The 21,697-nt window shown below is 46.3% G+C and overlaps 1 protein-coding gene across 5 annotated transcripts in view; it reads left to right on the top strand.

Moving 5' to 3' along the window:
• The window catches only part of cald1a (caldesmon 1a), a 93,441-nt gene that overhangs the window by 27,659 nt on the left and 44,085 nt on the right, over window positions 1–21,697 (top strand). For all 5 annotated transcript variants that reach the window (XR_014552500.1, XM_083632335.1, XM_083632334.1 and 2 more), the window contains exon 2: window positions 14,748–14,833. Coding sequence is in view for 4 of the 5 variants with exons in the window: in XM_083632335.1 (XP_083488461.1) it covers window positions 14,757–14,833 (77 nt within the window). In the remaining variant the exon portion in view is untranslated. The remainder of the gene's footprint in view (window positions 1–14,747; window positions 14,834–21,697) is intronic.

Below are 21,697 nucleotides of genomic sequence, written 5' to 3'. Positions count from 1 at the left end.
GTTAACTTCAAAGCGCTTCATAAGATTTTGCACAGAGCTAGACGGGGAGTGAAGTCTCTCCAAACAGAGAATGATGATGATAATACGGCACTGGTTTTAAGCTGCAAACTGCTGTTGAAAAGCTGCTTGAGATTCAGATGATGGATGTGGCACATTGTTGTGTAATGTTTTTATTGCAATTTAAGCGTGACTTAGCTTCAGGCGTGAGGAGGAGGGGGGGGGGGGGGGGCGTGAGGGGGGGGGTGCGGTCTCGTGAAGCGCAGGTGCGTTCAGGTCTGGTGTGTTTCTCAGCAGGAGGGAGAAGGTCGTAACACCTTCATAACAGCTTGAATACGGGCTAAGTAAGTGCTGTGAGGAGCGAGCCAGAGCTCCCAGCTATGTGTGTGTGGGACTGGACATTCTGAAGAAAATCATCATAGAAGAACATTGCGTCATAGCCTAAATATACCACAGATGACAAGACGGCGTAGTCAGAGTTAGCCCGGGTTAGTGAGGTTATCTCTCTGGTAGCGGAAAATCTAACGCAGTATTCAAAAATGCTACATGGAGAGTTTGTTCTTTTTCTTCAGACAGGCCAACACAGGGTAAGGAAAGTTTAGAAAGTGTCAAGCTATGACTTCCTGTCCAAAAGGGATTAGTCTGTTTGGGAAAGGTAATTGAAATAAACGGTCTTTGCTGTCATCATGAGTATATCACAGCATGCAGTTTGAGTAAGTAACACAGTGTCACGCAGCTTTTATTTTGAAGTGCTTGGCAAAGCGTTCTGCGGAAAAGAAAGTTCTGACGATGTTTATTTGCTGTTTGTGCATTTGATCTGTTGGATGATTGATTGATTGATCCTATGATAAATTCAATGGGTGCTTAATCCCAGCAGTCCCTGGGCATGCGGCTCATATAGAGGTAGATTCTCTGCCTGCCTACCAACACGAAGGCCGCAGGTTCACGCCCCCGTGTTACCTCCGGCTTGGTCGGGCGTCCATACATGCATGATTGGCTGTGTCTGTGGGTGGGAAGCCGGATTGAGGGTATCTGTCCTGGTCGCTCCACTAGCGCCTCCTCTGGACGGTCAGGGCGCCTGTTCGGGGGGAAGGGAACTGGTGGGAATAGCATGACCCTCCTTGCCGGTGAAGCTCCCAGCTGTCAGGTGAAAAGAAGCAGCTGGCATCTGCGCATGTGTCGGAGGAAGCATGGTGCTAGTCTACGGCTCTCCAATTCCCAGATCAGCAGAGGGTGGAGCAGCGAGCAACAGGGGAAAAATTGGCCAAGCACAATTGGGGAGAAAATGGGGGGAAATCAGAAAAAAAGTTCCCAGCAATCCTTGGTATTCCACTGAGATTTTTTTATCAAGTTTCTTCCCCATGCTATCCCCCCCCCAGTTCCCCTCCTCCCGAACGGGCGCCCCAACCGACCAGAGGAGGCGCTAGTGCAGCAACCAGGACACATACCCTTAATCCAGCTTCCCACCTGCAGAAATGGCCAACTGTGCCTGTATGGACGCCAGGAGGTAACACGGGGGCTCGAACCTGTGACCCTCATATTGGTAATCAAGGAATCTACCGCTGCAATACCCGGACGCCCCGGTATTCCATTGAGAATTGAGATTTCTCGCGCGCGCGTGCATGTTTGTGCATGTGTGTGTGTGTGTGTGTGTGTGTGTGTGTGTGTGTGTGATTCACAGGGCACAGAGACGTGTTATGGAATGTGAACCATTGTCTGGGAATGCAGGAGTCTCCTTTCTCTCCACCAAATGGAAAGTTGACATCTTGAACCTTCAGGTCTTTTCTGTACACCAATGTGAAATTTCCCCTCGCCGATTCTTCTTCCATCTGACAGCCAAAGTCAGCACAGAGCAGATCTGGGGCGATTTGAGGGAGGATTGTGCTCCATCACCAGATCTTAAGTTGAAATGACGATGCGTCTGAAGCATTTCAGGACTCGAGCCCCATTCCTGGCTCCTGCCCTCCAAAGCGTGGCTACGTTATCCCGCTGCGCTGTCATTTCACTTGCCGCATCGGCAAAAGCGTCTCAAGTTTGTCTACGAATAGCGTCTGCTCAAGCTCACTGAAAATGCTCCTCATCGGAGCCGAAGCCACACTTTCAGAGAAAATGAATTTGTTTTGGAGGAGACGGAGGCTCTGCAGAAAACACATGGTATTGAGCTCAGATGCATTGGGCCCGCCTCGTATAGTGTGCTGCCTCCAATATACAAAACCTCTTCTTTCACACCACAAGCTATTCTGGTTGTCAGAGCCGCTGGCCCAGTTCAGTATAGGTCACTGCAGTTCCACATATATATTCAAACACAAATGTCTCTTCATATTTCAGCCCAACACGTAGCCAGCAGCTGTTGGCCAGACTGCCGCATTTCAGTCCAGAAGCAGAAGGGAGAGAGAGAGAGTGAGAGAAGGGGTGAGAGCGAAAGAGTGATCCAGAGGCAGACAGAGAAGCGGAGAGAGAGAGACGCACCAGCAGATGAGGGATGAAACTAAGAGAGAGACAGGAGGAGATGGGGAATTCATGCTTTCCTCAGTGCCAGAAACCCCAGTGAATTTATGAATGTGCGTCCACACAGCCGCCCTGCAGCCTGGCTGGGATTGTAAATGTGTTAATGCTGCCGAGGGCTGGACGTGTGAGAGGAGACACATATCATACAGAACCACAACCACAAGGCCAGCTTTCCAAACACACCGCCGTAGGTGCTGATGGATATCACACATGCACGTCGTCACACACACACACACACACACACACACACACACACACACACACACACACACATTTACTGCGCCGTAAATGCACACACACACACACACACACACACACACATACAGTGCGCTCAGAGACTTGCAGTGTTACAGATGTAGGCTATGCACACACATTCTCACACGTACAAACTCATAAACTGCACATAAAAAAAGCCTTCCATCAAAGGTAATATACACACTCGCACTGCACATATTGGAGTATACGCACACTCATCGGTACGCAGACGTAAACACAAAAGACAGACATTTAGAAGCGTAAATGCTCTTTGTTTGCATATTGTATATCTCCGTGTTTACACCCACACACACACTCAGTGGGACACACACACACACAGGCTGAACAGATTTTAGCCGCCCTGCCAGGCTGCTCTCTCGAGGGACTCCTTACCCCTCCAGAAAATGTTAGGTTTACCCAACTGAAACTGTCCCTGGGGTCTCAGCCAAAACAGCTGTTAGTGTGCACTACCTACAGGCATGTAGTCTCTCTCTCTCTCGCTCTCACTCTCTCTTTCTCTCTCGCTCTCATGTGAAAAAGCTTTATTGGTATGATCAAATCATTCTTACGTTACCAAAGCAAAGTGCAAAACACATTACCAATACATTGCAGTTTAGATTATACAAACAGACTTCTCCCTCTCCGTCTGTCTCTCTCTCTCTCTCTCTCTCTCTCTCTCTTTCTCTCTCTTTCTCTCTAGCATTATTGGCCTTGGTCTCCCACATGGATTAGTCGACTCACACTCTCATTTGACTTCTTCACAAATAAGTGCATTCTTCTCCTATCAGATTAGTATGCGATACTCCCATAAGAGGGCAATGTATGTGGTCCAGTATAGATGAATGCAAACGGAGCATGCCGGGGTTATAGAGGTTCAATTCCCCCTGGGTGCAGCTAGTGTCCTCTAGTAAGAGAGTGGCGTCAGCGGAGGACCAAAATGCGAGACTCATTAGCCAATGAACAGCCAGGAATGGGTCTCGCGCTACTTTTGCATGCTAAAATAAAGCTGATATTGTAAAATTTGATTCAAGGGATGAAAAACCCTTTCAAAGTACAACACAAACTGTCTATTTTGCTGCAACTCGACAGTGCTGCTTTTTTTTACTCAAGAGTTCCACTTTCTACTTCCTGGAAAAAAACTGGTCCATTGGAGTGAATGGAGATGTCGGAACTCTTCTATTATATGGCTCTGGGTGCAGCCATACTGAAAATAGTGACAATGTATCCTCTTTGGATAAATGTGTCCACTAGAGGTGCACAAATAGTATCTAATTTATAATATCAAGATTGGCACTGATTCAGCTCCCACATACTGTACTATGTGATCAAGAAAAATCATGTTTCATGCACCACAGATTTTCAGTACAGTAAGGTTCCAAATACAGATTACAGTATTTAGGATTACTCAAAAACACATGTTCGTCAAGAAGGCTTTTATTTCTAAAGTCCTCATTTTCATGCTGGCTGACATTGGCAGGCAAAACCGGCTGATGTGAAACTGCTGAAATGCTACCGCTTGTGAGAAAAGAACTTTTCTGCTCTTGCCTTGTTATTCATTATCTATCATTATTTTATTTTATATAATGGTTCCTCCAATTGTTTTATAATAGGCCAATACTAGGTGACCTCAATGACTCACACATTGAGTAGTAGTTAGATCGGCATTCAACGCTCGTATCGCTTCTGAAAAACCCAATGGCATGTGGTTGATTTTGGCTAGTGGCTAGTAAAAGAGTGCAAGTGGCTCATGAATTCTTGGGTATACCACCGTGGCAGGTGGACAACATATTTTCCTGCCCTGACTGAGAGCGTAGAAAGTCCAGGCCTTGTGCCAGCGTCCCTCTCACATACCAAATATCTGGAATACCTCTCTTCACCTGGACAACCACGCACCTGCCATTCCATAGCTGGTAGACCTATAACTCCTCTCTTCTTCTCCGCTCCCTTTCGCCTCTCGTCTCTTTCATTTGCTCATCCCTTCCAGGATCCAGGAGAACAGTGTGTTCCTCTGAAGACCAAAAGCAGAGCAGAGGATCCGCAGCATGACCATGTTTGCTTTTATGTCCCCACTCTGTAAACTCAGCCCTACTAATAATGCACCGTTACTGCTCTTTAGTGTGCGTGGACAGATACGGTATTTGCAGACAGTGGTTTTTGTTGGCACAGGTCGACTCTCTGGCTCTCAAACTTTTCCTTTGGACTTCATTTCCATGTAGTAGTAGACCAGAGTGGAAGGATCTGTGAACCAGAAATTCCATGTGTGGTAGGCCAGATATTTTGTCTAGGGATGCACCGATATGAACATTTGGGCCGATGCCGATAACCGATATTAACATGGCTCTTATGGCCGATAACCGATATTTACCGATGTCGATATGATCTGTATTAAAACACATTTATATGATAATCAAATTGTGTACATACTGAAAAACAGAAAACACGTAAACAGAAATGCTGCACTTGAAAAAGTAATGGATTTCTTTATTTCCAAAACATTTGGAAAAACCAATAAACCATAGATTTACCGCATTGTTTCCTCTCAATGTGAAAATTTTGGCTGATATCAATAACCGATATTAACATTGCAACATTGGATGTGTTAAAAAATTACTAACACAATAATCTTCTTTGAGATTTGGACATTGTCTGATATTCTATGGTTTTATCCAACAAATAGTCCTCTACCCCCCTCTTCAGTCTCCACTACTACCAACGTCACCATTTTCAGCCCATAAGTGAGTAAATTTAGTCTTGATATCGGACCCAGGATCACTGTACTATGTTTGTTTGCCCTCTCAGTCGCTTTACCAAAGGCACATTGTAATGTGAACTATGCCAATATGCTTTAATATCTAATATTAAATAAGCCCAATGATGCCAAAGCACTTGAAGCATACGCTACCACAATCCTTAACCCAGTACAGAGAGAGATTCATCGTTGCTTTTGGCATGGTTTCCTTGTAGTCCTTGTAGTCTGTAGTAGTGTGTAGCTCCTTGTGTGTAGCTGAAGGCCTGGCTGTGGTAGTAACCTGTACAGCAGTGATACTCAACTTGTGGCCATGTGGCCCGCGGGCACCCCCTGTGTGGCCCGCGATGGAATTGCAAAAAAAAAACATTTTATTTTTTTCCTTTTTCTTTTACAGTGCACTGAACGCAACATGCAAGATACCCACTGAATAAGTGTCCAAATGTTCATGTCATTCTGGCCCATATTCCACTTCTGTTATAGCATTTCAGTCTGAAATATGGAATATCTTTCAATAATCTATGATTTAGCTGCTAAATTGTCAAATACTGCCGTCTGCTCGCTACCCAGGCACTTATGTATGTACTTAACCTAACTAACTTAAACCTAACTAACTATCCGGTGTGCACAAAATTGTCAGACTAAACTCCGCCTGACACCCCAAAAACCTACAATCTGCTACAGAAAAATGTATATTGTTTGTTTATTAACTGGCCCCTCATTCATCATTTCACGAAAGTGGCCCCCGGGCAAAGCAAGTTGAGTATCCCTGCTGTACAGGCTGAAGGCCTGGCTGTGGTAGTAACATGTACAGGCTGAAGGCCTGGCTGTGGTAGTAACCTGTACAGGCTGAAGGCCTGGCTGTGGTAGTAACCTGTACAGGCTGAAGGCCTGGCTGTGATAGTAACATGTACAGGCTGAAGGCCTGGCTGTGGTAGTAACATGTACAGGCTGAAGGCCTGGCTGTGGTAGTAACCTGTACAGGCTGAAGGCCTGGCTGTGGTAGTAACCTGTACAGGCTGAAGGCCTGGCTGTGGTAGTAACCTGTACAGGCTGAAGGCCTGGCTGTGGTAGTAACCTGTACAGGCTGAAGGCCTGGCTGTGGTAGTAACCTGTACAGGCTGAAGGCCTGGCTGTGATAGTAACATGTACAGGCTGAAGGCCTGGCTGTGGTAGTAACATGTACAGGCTGAAGGCCTGGCTGTGGTAGTAACCTGTACAGGCTGAAGGCCTGGCTGTGGTAGTAACCTGTACAGGCTGAAGGCCTGGCTGTGGTAGTAACATGTACAGGCTGAAGGCCTGGCTGTGGTAGTAACCTGTACAGGCTGAAGGCCTGGCTGTGGTAGTAACATGTACAGGCTGAAGGCCTGGCTGTGGTAGTAACCTGTACAGGCTGAAGGCCTGGCTGTGATAGTAACATGTACAGGCTGAAGGCCTGGCTGTGGTAGTAACCTGTACAGGCTGAAGGCCTGGCTGTGGTAGTAACATGTACAGGCTGAAGGCCTGGCTGTGGTAGTAACATGTACAGGCTGAAGGCCTGGCTGTGGTAGTAACCTGTACAGGCTGAAGGCCTGGCTGTGGTAGTAACCTGTACAGGCTGGAGGCCTGGCTGTGGTAGTAACCTGTACAGGCTGAAGGCCTGGCTGTGGTAGTAACCTGTACAGGCTGAAGGCCTGGCTGTGGTAGTAACCTGTACAGGCTGAAGGCCTGGCTGTGGTAGTAACATGTACAGGCTGAAGGCCTGGCTGTGGTAGTAACATGTACAGGCTGAAGGCCTGGCTGTGGTAGTAACATGTACAGGCTGAAGGCCTGGCTGTGGTAGTAACCTGTACAGGCTGAAGGCCTGGCTGTGGTAGTAACCTGTACAGGCTGAAGGCCTGGCTGTGGTAGTAACATGTACAGGCTGAAGGCCTGGCTGTGGTAGTAACCTGTACAGGCTGAAGGCCTGGCTGTGGTAGTAACCTGTACAGGCTGGAGGCCTGGCTGTGGTAGTAACCTGTACAGGCTGAAGGCCTGGCTGTGGTAGTAACCTGTACAGGCTGAAGGCCTGGCTGTGGTAGTAACCTGTACAGGCTGAAGGCCTGGCTGTGGTAGTAACCTGTACAGGCTGAAGGCCTGGCTGTGGTAGTAACCTGTAAAGGCTGAAGGCCTGGCTGTGGTAGTAACCTGTACAGGCTGAAGGCCTGGCTGTGGTAGTAACATGTACAGGCTGAAGGCCTGGCTGTGGTCGTAACATGTACAGGCTGAAGGCCTGGCTGTGGTAGTAACCTGTACAGGCTGAAGGCCTGGCTGTGGTAGTAACCTGTACAGGCTGAAGGCCTGGCTGTGGTAGTAACCTGTACAGGCTGAAGGCCTGGCTGTGGTAGTAACCTGTACAGGCTGAAGGCCTGGCTGTGGTAGTAACATGTACAGGCTGAAGGCCTGGCTGTGATAGTAACATGTACAGGCTGAAGGCCTGGCTGTGGTAGTAACATGTACAGGCTGAAGGCCTGGCTGTGATAGTAACATGTACAGGCTGAAGGCCTGGCTGTGGTAGTAACATGTACAGGCTGAAGGCCTGGCTGTGGTAGTAACATGTACAGGCTGAAGGCCTGGCTGTGGTAGTAACCTGTACAGGCTAAAGGCCTGGCTGTGGTAGTAACCTGTACAGGCTGAAGGCCTGGCTGTGGTAGTAACCTGTACAGGCTGGAGGCCTGGCTGTGGTAGTAACCTGTACAGGCTGGAGGCCTGGCTGTGGTAGTAACATGTACAGGCTGAAGGCCTGGCTGTGGTAGTAACATGTGGTAGTAACCTGTACAGGCTGAAGGCCTGGCTGTGGTAGTAACCTGTACAGGCTGGAGGCCTGGCTGTGGTAGTAACCTGTACAGGCTGAAGGCCTGGCTGTGGTAGTAACATGTACAGGCTGAAGGCCTGGCTGTGATAGTAACATGTACAGGCTGAAGGCCTGGCTGTGGTAGTAACATGTACAGGCTGAAGGCCTGGCTGTGGTAGTAACCTGTACAGGCTGAAGGCCTGGCTGTGGTAGTAACATGTACAGGCTGAAGGCCTGGCTGTGGTAGTAACCTGTACAGGCTGAAGGCCTGGCTGTGGTAGTAACCTGTACAGGCTGAAGGCCTGGCTGTGGTAGTAACATGTACAGGCTGAAGGCCTGGCTGTGGTAGTAACCTGTACAGGCTGAAGGCCTGGCTGTGGTAGTAACCTGTACAGGCTGAAGGCCTGGCTGCGGTAGTAACATGTACAGGCTGAAGGCCTGGCTGTGGTAGTAACCTGTACAGGCTGAAGGCCTGGCTGTGGTAGTAACATGTACAGGCTGAAGGCCTGGCTGTGGTAGTAACCTGTACAGGCTGAAGGCCTGGCTGTGGTAGTAACCTGTACAGGCTGAAGGCCTGGCTGTGGTAGTAACCTGTACAGGCTGAAGGCCTGGCTGTGGTAGTAACATGTACAGGTTGCTTGTGGTAGCATGTTAATAGCTATATGATTCATTGCAAGTTGCCCTGTTTCCTGTTAAGGTAAGTCGTATAATTCCCCAGCATTAGATTGTTAGTTTTAAGTGTAGCAAGTATGCTTCATGCTAGCATTAATGTTATTCAGTTGTACTCGTAAGCTAAGTTATTGTTGTATTCTCAGGTTGATTTTCAAATCTTGAAAATCAGTAACTCGTCAGCTGTGGCAGGTCACCATTGTTCCATCATTTGCAAAGCTCACAGCTGGCAAGAATGCAACTTCACTAAGCTAGTCTGCGCTTGTTTGTTTATCTTCGCATGAATTCCCTTTTTAAACAACAACCAAAAAACGCCACTGCATTCAAAGCATCAACTGGAAGAGTTCTTCTTTCTTTCTGTTTTAATGGCATGTGAATGAGTAATTTGGAGGCTCTTTCAAGTTCCCTTTGCTAACATCAGAGGTTAAATGGGAGCATTCCTCGCATAGCTCCACAGGCATATTGCGGAGATTAATGTGTTTGTCTAAAGGTTGCAAGGGGATAGTTGCTCTGAGTATCACAGTAACAAATCTGACCAAAAGCCTCCCCTCCTCCTCACTGAATACTAAGCCCCGCCCACATCAGGAACATTTCACCAACGCCAAAAATAGATCTGCTGTTGGCCCATACAGAGTCTTAAGCCTCACACGCAGTCTGTTTTGTTGATCTACTTAGTGCCACATTGGGCTAATAGAGGCCCATTGTTTTTGGTGCTGTTAGCTCAGGACTTCGTGAGAAGATAGAGGCATATAAGGTGGTGCAATCCCAGTGGCTGTCGGGATAACATCAACCGGGCTTTTAAGGCTTTTTAAGAGGCTGGTACTTAGCCACTGGGTTCTGTGCCAGGGTTCTGGCAGTCTCCACAGGTAGTAATTTGACTGGTAAATGTGTCATTATAGCTATTGTAGAACTTTGGGGCAGACAGGCAAAGAGGGAAAAGGGGGAGGAGAATGGAGAGAGTCACAGAGAGAGAGAGAGAGAGAGAGGGGGGAGGAGGAAGCACAGGATGGATGGAGGGTTCAGAGAGACGGATGGTAGAATCGATGGATAGATGGCAGGATGGGAGGAAGGAGACATTTTACAGTGGACAGGCTAAGACAGGCTGAGGGCTGAACTTGTAAAAGTCTCTGAAATTGTCACAAAGTTGGGACTGCAGGTTGCTCAACATTATGGAATGCTCTCTCTCTCTCTCTCTCTCCCCCCCCTCCCTCTCTCTCTCTCTCTCTCTCCCCCCCTCTCCCTCTCTCTCTCTCTCCCCCCCTCTGTCTCTCTCTCTCTCCCCCCCTCTGTCTCTCTCTCTCTCCCCCCCTCTCCCTCTCTCTCTCTCTCCCCCCCCTCTCTCTCAGATTTTGCAAAGTATGGGTGGTCCCTCCCTTCCAGTGATACTATACACAACAGTTACATTTCTGCATTTTATTGAAGGCCTTTGCTGGAATGCACAGGCCTCTTCTTCTGCCCTGTGTGTGTTGCCCCATGCAGAGGCAATATATATACACATATATATACATATCTATCAAGGTTTTCATTCAATATCTCTACAATTCCAGTGTGTAAAAAAGTATTTGAGATGTTGTTGTTGTTGGAGAACTTGTTACAGTACCTACCACTCTTTAAAAAGATTGTAATTTCTTCGATCATTTCATAAGCACAAGTGACACGTTCTTAAAATGATGGATTACTCATTCTTCAACAGACCATAGAATAAAGATACAGTCTTCTCATCGGCACAAATCACACATTATTTGCAACAATAACCTAAAATGTATTTAATATGCCGCTGCCGCGCTTGCGTTACTAATAACTTTGTCTCCCTCGGCGTCGCTGCTTCTCGGAAGTATGTGATTAGACTTGTGTAGTTTGTCTGCCTTTTCGGTTTAAGTTATTGCTCTCATTTTGTCTTAATTACAGTTAATTACAGTATGAATTGCCTGAGATCCAAGGGCCAATTTCCTCCCCTCCCCCATTCACTAACAACACTGGCTGTGCATCTAAACAGAGAGTGCATTCTTGCGGTGTGATGGAGTCACCATGGCTTTTACAGTGTGATAGTGTGTTTACTGTACGAGGCTCAGAGGGAGGAGGAGCCTGAGTCACCATGGCTTTTACAGTGTGATAGTGTGTTTACTGTACGAGGCTCAGAGGGAGGAGGAGCCTGAGTCACCATGGCTTTTACAGTGTGATAGTGTGTTTACTGTACGAGGCTCAGAGGGAGGAGGAGCCTGAGTCACCATGGCTTTTACAGTGTGATAGTGTGTTTACTGTACGAGGCTCAGAGGGAGGAGGAGCCTGAGTCACCATGGCTTTTACAGTGTGATAGTGTGTTTACTGTACGAGGCTCAGAGGGAGGAGGAGCCTGAGTCACCATGGCTTTTACAGTGTGATAGTGTGTTTACTGTACGAGGCTCAGAGGGAGGAGGAGCCTGAGTCACCATGGCTTTTACAGTGTGATAGTGTGTTTACTGTACGAGGCTCAGAGGGAGGAGGAGCCTGAGTCACCATGGCTTTTACAGTGTGATAGTGTGTTTACTGTACGAGGCTCAGAGGGAGGAGGAGCCTGAGTCACCATGGCTTTTACAGTGTGATAGTGTGTTTACTGTACGAGGCTCAGAGGGAGGAGGAGCCTGAGTCACCATGGCTTTTACAGTGTGATAGTGTGTTTACTGTACGAGGCTCAGAGGGAGGAGGAGCCTGAGTCACCATGGCTTTTACAGTGTGATAGTGTGTTTACTGTACGAGGCTCAGAGGGAGGAGGTGCCTGTGGGGGAGGAGATGCTGTGGGGCGCGCGACTTGGGATCGGAGGATTAGGAGTATCACTTGGTGCAATGGTTTCATTTAAAGCATATCTCCCCTGTCTATGCGTTTCTGCTTTTCCATATGTGTGTGTGTGTGTGTGTGTGTGTGTGTGTGTGTGTGTGTGTGTGTGTGTGTGTGTGTGTGTGTGTGTGTGTGTGTATGCCTACATGCCTGTGTGTATGTGTGTTATATGCATGTGTCCTCATAAATGTTTGTACACGCATGATTACACATGCAGGTGTGTCTATGTACATGCACACAGCGTTTCTGTGTGTGTGTGTGTGTGTGTGTGTGTGTGTGTGTGTGTGTGTGTGTGTGTGTGTGTGTGTGTGCATGCTTTGTTTTCGGTCTTGTCTTTATGTACTGTACAGGGAGTCGCTCTCTCTGCCCCTTGTGGGGCGACCGAGAAGTACAACAGGGAGGACGAAGCAGGCAGGAAAACAGACAGACAGACAAGGCAGTCTTATGGTACAACACACACAGGAAGCTGGCCTCAAGAGCCCAGCATCTCCCAGGCCAGGCCTGTCCTACAACAGAGTTTAGCTGAGCAATGACAGCTCTGTAAACAACACAGGAAAAGCTATAGAGATAGAGGGGAGGAGAAACAGGGGGGAGGGAGGCCGAGGGAAAGGAGGAAGAACGCCATTGAGGGATGGAGGGTGGAGAGAGAGAGCGAGAGAGAGGGGGGAGGGGGGGGGAGGGAGGGAGGGAGGGACAAGTAGCAGGGAGGGGAAGGAGCTTTTCTGTCAGCTGAGGCCAGACTGTGGGAGCCTGTTGCTAGAAGTCTTTGCATTGTACCTCTGCTTGGAGCGAGCATTGTGAGAAGCCTGGGATGGTGAGAAGGAAAAGACAAAGCCATTGTTTCCAAGGCTAATTCAAGGTATGACATGCACAGTTCCTCCCTTGTTTCTCCAGATTTCGCCTGCTGCACTTTACAACACCTCCTTTTGTGTGGGCAACGCTAATGCTGTACCATAGTCCACAATAGAAATGGCACTTAAAGATGATGTGTTTTAGTAAATGCTGTACCATAGTCCACAATAGAAATGGCACTTATAGAGGATGTGTTTTAGTAAAGTGTGACTTGACAGTAGTTCCCGTGAGTGCTGCTCACTCAGTTTGAGCCACGCGGCCGGGTGTCTCTGCTCCGCTCCAGTGTAGATGTTGCTGTCAGTTTAGCGGGGGATCATAGATCTATGATGGGAGGACCAGCAGCTCCTGGGTGGTCCGACTCCTCACTGCACAGTGCACTCAGTCAGTCATGTACCCTAGCGGGGTATTTCTAGTGAGAGTGCTTTTAGCTGATTGGGTTAACATCCTGTGTTAGCTTCTCCTTCCTCTCTTCCCTATCTCTCACCTTCTTCCTTCTACTTTCTCCCTCATTCCTCTGTTTTCCACCAAAGTGAACTAGAGGAGGCCCAAATTACAGCCATGGTGTACCCCCTTAACTGAGGCTAGAGGAGGCCCAGATTACAGCCATGGTGTATTCCCTTAACTGAGGCTAGAGGAGGCCCAGATTACAGCCATGGTGTATTCCCTTAACTGAGGCTAGAGGAGGCCCAGATTACAGCCATGGTGTACACCCTTAACTGAGGCTAGAGGAGGCCAAGATTACAGCCATGGTGTACTCCCTTAACTGAGGCTAGAGGAGGCCCAGATTACAGCCATGGTGTACTCCCTTAACTGAGGCTAGAGGAGGCCCAGATTACAGCCATGGTGTACTCCCTTAACTGAGGCTAGAGGAGGTCCAGATTACAGCCATGGTGTACTCCCTTAACTGAGGGGCCCTTTACACGAGGACAGTTTCTGAAAGAAACGACACAATAGCGTTTCCTTCACACCTTTTCCTTCACACCTTCTCCCTGTTTACATGAGCGCTGTTGAATTTTTAAAACGCCGTAATGTACATGCCAGGTCGCTAGGTGGCAGTGTGATCACCTTATTCTTTGCCCATACAAGCACGCTTACTGCATGACGTAATTTCGCTTTAAACGCGGAAGTAGAGTACACTTTCCGCAGTCATTTAGACTTGCCAAAAAGCTTTTTTCAAGCTAAAAAAACCCCCCAAACTGTTAAAGTTTTAATATTTGTCGGGTGATAATGTAACATATATGTGACCAATTTATCAGAATAACGCCTATTGGAAATCTTTAACGAGCAGCGAGGACCGGGAGCGCTGACTGTGATCTGTCAAACCCTACTGCTACTGGCAGTGAGAAAACACTGTCGACTGCTTTTGTAACTAACGTTAAATGCCGACCGGGTACAGCCATCGGCTCCTTGCAGCAGTAACGTTATGAACATGTAACTGAAGTTGGCCGCAGTGTAGCTTAATTCTGAGTGTTGCCAAACTTCATTCATACTGACATTGTATTTGGTTGCCAACTCGCGCACGGCTATGGCGTAATCGCTTGTGTCGCGTGTGCAGGCACGTCAGAGTTTCTGAAATGTGCCGTTCCAAAGCGATTACATGGAGCGCTCAGCGGGAAGCGTCTCTAACAATTTCACTCTAGAGGGTGGTTTTAAAATGTGTCATTTCCTAAGCGCGAATTCGCCGTCGCCGTCTTAACGGGAGCCACTAACGATACAATAATTCCCCGTTTCCATAGGAAACCGTCCTCGTGTAAAGTGCCCCTGAGGCTAGAGGAGGCCCAGATTACAGCCATGGTGTACTCCCTTAATTGAGACTAGAGGAGGCCCAGATTACAGCCAAGGTGTACTCCCTTAACTGTGAGGCTAGTTGTGAGATTGTCAGAATTATAGACACATCCTCTTGGTCCTTAGCGATGGATGGGTTGCAATGGTGGAGATTAGGTGAACATGATGCTCGGTAGTCGGTATGACATAGCACGGTATCGTATCCGGTATCGTATCGTGAAAGCCTTTCCTTCCCTCTCTCCTATCCGTCCCCTTTCCTCCCTTCCCTGAATGAGTAAAGTGACATGTTTGATGATGTCATCCCTCAGGGCGTAACCATGGAGGAGATGGACTTTGAGCGGCGCAGGGAGCTGAGGAGGCAGAAACGGGAGGAGATGCGCCTGGAGGCCGAACGGTAAGATCCAGTGTATACATATCTATCTATCTATCTGTCTGTCTGTTCATCTGTCTTTCTGTCCGTCCGTCTGTCTAATGTCATCTGTCTGTCTGTCCGTCCGTACATACGTACGTATGTGTGTCTAATGTCTATCTGTCTGTCAGTCTGCCTATCTACCATATCGATCTATCGATCTATCGATCGATCGATCGATCGATCTATCTATCTATCTATCTATCTATCTATCTATCTATCTATCTACTGTATCTATCTATCTATCTATCGATCAATCTATCTATCTATCTATCTATCTATCTACTGTATCTATCTATCTATCTATCGATCGATCGATCTATCTATCTATGTATCTGTACTTTTTTTGATTTGCCCCAGAGCTCCCTTGAAAAAGAGGTTTTGATCTCAATGAAACTCACCTAGTTAAATAATGGATTACATTTTTTTTCACAACTAACAACCATTGACTACATTCTGTATCCCCATCCGTCCTGCATGTACTTCCCTAGTGGCTTCATTTGTAGCTGCAGGCAACAGTACACCTGCTGTCCAGAGGGGGCGATGTTGCTGCCATTTAGGATCATATGACTCGGGCTGTGTGGAGATCTCCTCAGCTGAGGGAGCAGCCAGTGTTGTGTAGCGGAGCTCTGGTGGTTACAGCACAGTGCACCTTCTCTGATGTCCATGCCAAGTTGGAACCAGAGAGATCCAGCACTGCTTTAATAGCTTGGACTCTCCTCTAGGTCTTTAAAAACATCACTCAGCAAATATTGGCTCCCCCTCCCCAGGCTAGAAGAAAGAAAGGTTGATAAGCATCAAGCAATCTGATGACCTTTAAGTGGGAGTGTTCAATCGCGCTCGCTCTCTCTCCCTCCCTCCCTCTCTCTCCCTCCCTCCCTCCCTCTTTCTCCTTTCTCTGTCCCTTCATCATTTTCTCCCTCAGATACCTTTGAATCAATGGAAGGAATTGATTAAACCAAAGTTCGTTTCAACAGAGTGATTCAGTGGCAATACACCAAACTCAGCAAGAAAGGATGGTAAAAAGGAGTTTTCATTGTGAGAACTTGATAAGCCATTTTATAGGTTTTCCTAGCAAAGGTGTCCTCATCTGTGCAATCTTTCTCTGTAAGGATGAGGTTGATGTGGATGCAGATATTGGCCAAGGTCACGAGCCTATTTGACGCAGTCCTGAGAAGCTTTTTATGAGAGCTGATTACTGCAGCAGTGATGAAAAACAAGCTCACAATACACAGATGTCTTTTTATGACACAAACAATACACAAGTAGCATTTACCTTGGGGGTGAGCAAGGTGCTTTGCACAAGATAAAATAACATTTATTGTAACAAGGGAAATTCAGTTTGGTAACAATGTTCACTAAATCATCCGTCCGTCCAGCTGGTATGTATGGTGAGCAATTACCGAAATAAAAAGCTACGGATTTTGGATTTGAGGTGTGCTAAACTAAAAAGATGAATTAGCAGATTAGAGTCCTTACTAAGTGACTAGTTGCATAGTTACTTCATCTACAGCCTTTGGAAACTGAGTGAGGGTACTTTTTTGAGCAACATTTCAGGGGGAAAATGTATAAATTTTGATTTTGTGTAACAGTTATGCAATGTTCCATTCTCATTCTTGGCATGGTTTTGTTTTTACCCCTTTTAGACATGACGTTTATGCCTCATTTCCCCCGGTGCACTCTAAATAGTTGATTCAAGTGAAGGTTAATGCGGTTGTTGTTAGGTTTCACAACATATCCTAAAACCCCCCCAGCTCTAATTATTTGTGCGTTTATATGATATGGAGAACATGGAATTTGGCAGAAAATGGTGTAGACTGAGGACAGAGAGAGAGAGAGAGAGAGAGAGAGAGAGAGCAACATGACTGATGGTAAGAGAACAGGAGGGAGGGAGGGAGAAAAAGAGAGTAAGAGTGGTAACCGCCTTCGACATTAAATTTTTTGCTCGGCGGGAGTTTGTTCACGACTGTTTATTTGGTCCGAGCAGCAATCATTTCAGTTGGCAAGCGACGCACCGCTCACCAACTGGGTCGTGTTATTGATAAAAGATTACATCTCTACATTGTTTCCATTTCTGCCAATATGCTGAAACAATCAATATTTACATGCCCCTCTTAGTGGGACTAGTCAAAACCACATGTTGTCTCGTTGGCCTGCTCCACTCAACCATCACGAGCCCGCTGTGAGAAGAAGAAGAACGCAGGGGGAGTGTGGCTGTAGGGATGCCAGATGCCTGGCTATTATAATAAGTGTTTACTGGCCAGGTCTCCAAGAGCTGTTTCCTACACACTGGTCCATTTTTCGATACAACCGGCCAGGCCGGACTGGCCTGGCACAGCGCGAACAGGCGGGGCCGCCCAGCGCGGCTGGGATAAAGCATTTCCTTCACAACATACATCTTTAAACTGGTGACACGCATGTCTGGAGTCACAAAGCAGCAGCAGCATCGATATGGCTGTGTGACTGTGTGACTAGTCACGAATGGTCAAAAGACGCGGCTAAAATGGTGGATAAAACGTTGCATTTCGTATCCACCTTATTTTTGAATGCCCCGCTGTACAAATAATTGTGGGTACAAGTTCCGGTTTAACGTGACTTATTGTTGCAGCTTGCCATTTCCTAAAACGGTATTCTACTTGATTTGAAAAGATGGCTACACTCCCTTGTACCGTGGCTGAATTGAACATAACTTGGCCAATAAGTATGTAACATACCAAATAAAACAAACAGCAATGTCTTTATTTGATGTAGAATGCAGAGGACATGTAACTGTTTCGTTAAACTCGCGTTCCGGGAATATTGTATTTACTGCGCTGCTCTAAAATAACGTTAGTGGCGCGCGGCTCAGAGAGTCTGTTCGTCCTGGAAGCCACTCGCTTTGCCAGAGCACAATCGTTTTGGGGGTGGAACACGCCAGGATTGGCCAACGCCAACGCCAGTGCCCAGAACTGTCGAATCAAATCATCGACAGAGACGCAATGGCCCGCCTCGCATTATTTAGAGATTGATAGATAGAATGTTAGAAATAAAGCCAGCCACGTTATAAACAACTAACCAACGCTGATGGGTCCGTATGGAAACGGTTTTGCCCGAAATGGTTAAAAGTTATATCAATTTGGTCATTCAGTGGCGTTTTACTGCCATGTAACAATAACTAACTAGCGGCTAATATTAGCCACAGTAGGCGCTTACCCATGAATGCCCTGCGCTCTTAAAGGGATATTCATCAACGAGATTTTTGCCAAGCTGGACCTGATTAGTGATTTGCTCCGCTCGCCCAGACGGGTGTCAAGCTGTCAGCAACAAGGCTGGGAGGATCACACCGCAAGAAAACCCCAGAGGCATCATGGCCGCTAGAAATAAGGTGGATAAGCTCTTCACAATAAAAGCCCGTCCGCTAGTGTGGGAAAGCTTTTATCATTAAGCAGCAGCAGCAGGGAATGTTTCATCCGCTCAGCAGTAACATAACACAGCTCCGATATGGCTGAAAGCAATCAGGAAACGGTAAAATAAAGTAGATATCTGAAAATACAACCCGAAACACAGGAGAGCAACTAAACTTAAAACCACAGAGATTCAGTTAGATGCTACAAAAGTGCTGACAGTGGAACACAGAGGCTTTTAAAAATGCCTTTCTCTCTGCTGTCCACTCCAGCACAGAAACATGAGAGTTTCACATCGCAATCTATGCTCGCAACAAGCTCTTTGAAGGGGAGAAAGGGGGTCCTCACGCATTGGCCGCAGTTGGTGAGATACCACCACTACCTGCTAGGGGGGCGGGTCCAGCCCAGTCCGGCTGGCTGCGGCCCCACAGGTCCATCTCGCACACACCCTGGCACCATAAAACTGATCATGAGAACGGAAATCAGTGCAATCTGACTGGCATGGGCCAGTCTGGGTTAAAGCACCAATGGAAAAGAGGCATGAGATGCGAGATGGCCCATTTCTGTGTGTTTTCGGGCGTGTCCTTTTTTCTATGTCAGTAAGTAAGTAAGTAATGCTTTATTTATATAGCACCTTTTAAAACACAAGGTTACAAAGTGCTTCACACATAAACAAAGTAACGGTATAGTACAACATAGTACAGTACACAAGGTTACAAAGTGCTTCACACATGAACAAAGTAACAGTATACTACAACATAGTACAGTACACAAGGTTACAAAGTGCTTCACACATAAACAAAGTAACAGTATACTACAACATAGTACAGTACACAAGGTTACAAAGTGCTTCACACATGAACAAAGTAACAGTATACCACAACATAGTACAGTACACAAGGTTACAAAGTGCTTCAGACATGAACAAAGTAACAGTATACTACAACATAGTACAGTACACAAGGTTACAAAGTGCTTCACACATGAACAAAGTAACAGTATACCACAACATAGTACAGTACACAAGGTTACAAAGTGCTTCACACATGAACAAAGTAACAGTATACTACAACATAGTACAGTACACAAGGTTACAAAGTGCTTCACACATGAACAAAGTAACAGTATACCACAACATAGTACAGTACACAAGGTTACAAAGTGCTTCACACATGAACAAAGTAACAGTATACTACAACATAGTACAGTACACAAGGTTACAAAGTGCTTCACACATGAACAAAGTAACAGTATACCACAACATAGTACAGTACACAAGGTTACAAAGTGCTTCACACATGAACAAAGTAACAGTATACTACAACATAGTACAGTACACAAGGTTACAAAGTGCTTCACACATGAACAAAGTAACAGTATACCACAACATAGTACAGTACACAAGGTTACAAAGTGCTTCACACATGAACAAAGTAACAGTATACTACAACATAGTACAGTACACAATGTTACAAAGTGCTTCACACATGAACAAAGTAACAGTATACTACAACATAGTACAGTACACAAGGTTACAAAGTGCTTCACACATAAACAAAGTAACGGTATAGTACAACATAGTACAGTACACAAGGTTACAAAGTGCTTCACACATGAACAAAGTAACAGTATACCACAACATAGTACAGTACACAAGGTTACAAAGTGCTTCACACATGAACAAAGTAACATTATACTACAACATAGTACAGTACACAAGGTTACAAAGTGCTTCACACATAAACAAAGTAACAGTATACTACAACACATAGTACAGTACACAAGGTTACAAAGTGCTTCACACATAAACAAAGTACCGTAACAATATATTACAACATAATACAGTACAATGAAAAGCAGATATATATAACTATAAAAAGGCTTGCCTATAGAGATAGGTTCTTAGAAATTGTTTAAAACAACCCAAAGATTCAGCAGATCTAACAGATTGGGGGAGTTGGTTCCAAAGGGTTGGGGCTAAAACGGCAAAAGCACGGTCACCTTTCGTCTTGTAGTTGGAGAAGGGAATAGTTAGAAGACTGAGGTTTGAGGAGCGGAGTGATCGAGAGGTGGACGGGGGAACAATGAGTTCTGAAATGTAACTAGGGGCGAGGTCATGCAGGGCCTTATATGTAAACAGGAGGGGTTTGAAATATATTCTATATTTTACAGGTAGCCAGTGGAGAGATGGAAGGACAGGAGTATTGTGTGACCTATGGCTGGTTCTGGTTAATAACCTGGCAGCTGCATTCTGAACCAGCTGTAAACGGTTCAGGGCAGCTTGACTGAGACATGAATAAAGGGAGTTACAATAGTCTAACCTGGAGAAAATAAAGGTGTGAATAAGGCGGCATTCACACACAACAAGCTTTTTTTCAGTCAGAACGCTATGGAAATCATGTTGAGAGCGCTTTCATTGTGCACAAAACACATCGCACGGAGCGGTTTTTGTGTGCTTAATTTTGTTTTCCCCTGCAGTCGCGTGCAGTACAGTTTAGGACGCAATGAACACACGGACCGTAGCCAGCCGGTTCCGTCTGTTTGATGTTGTTGACTGTCAACATGAAAGCCAGATTATTGCCAATTCTGGCAGCAGCGGAGGTGGAGGATCCCTCTGGGAGGAGAAAAGGTAGGATGAGTGAAAAGACGAGCAGCGCGCTTTTCCTCCAAATGTTCAACTTTTTTCAGCTTAAAAATGCCCAGAGCGCTCCGCCAAAAAAAACTAGATGCTACCAGCATTTAAACGCCAGGTGCGTTCCTTGAAAGAGGAGCTTGTTTAGCGCGTCCTTACATAGAGAATGCATTGCAGAAAGACGCTGAGGGCGTTGTGTGTGAACAACGCCCTCAGAACGCCCCCTTGAACGCTTAGATCTGAAGGGGATAAAATTGGTCAGATTTTTGTAATGTTTCTTAATTGAAGGAAACAGGACTGGACAAGTTTGGTGACATGCTGGTCAAACCTCAGGTGCTGATCAAAGGTGACTCCAAGGTTCTTAGCGGACGGACTGATATTTAAATGTAATGGACCAATAAAATGATTGACTGTGGTTGCAAAGTTATCAGGACCAATTAGAATGACTTCTATTTTGTCGGGGGTGAGATGGAGGAAGTTACTGGACATCCAATCTTTAATGGAGGCTAGGCAGTCGTGGAGGGAGGACAGTTGATTCAGATCATTAGGCTTGGCAGAGAAATAGATCTGTGTATCATCAGCATAACAATGATATGAGATATCAGGAAAGCAACTGAATAAAAAACCTAAAGGAAGCATCTAAAGTCCAAAGAGAATTGGTCCAAGGACCGACCCCTGAGGAACTCCACACAGCAGGTGAGCAAAGGAGGATAGATGGTTGTTAAAACACATTAAAAAATCTATTAGATAGGTAAGAGGGAAACCAATTAAGAGCTGTACCCGAGATGCCGACCAAGTTTTGCAGCCTATCAATTAAAATGCCATGATCAATAG

This window comes from Poromitra crassiceps (assembly GCF_964638095.1).
Source record: "Poromitra crassiceps genome assembly, chromosome: 2".
Lineage (NCBI taxonomy): Eukaryota > Metazoa > Chordata > Actinopteri > Beryciformes > Melamphaidae > Poromitra > Poromitra crassiceps.
Note: the sequence above shows the minus strand (reverse complement) of the source record. Positions and strands in the feature narration are given on the sequence as shown.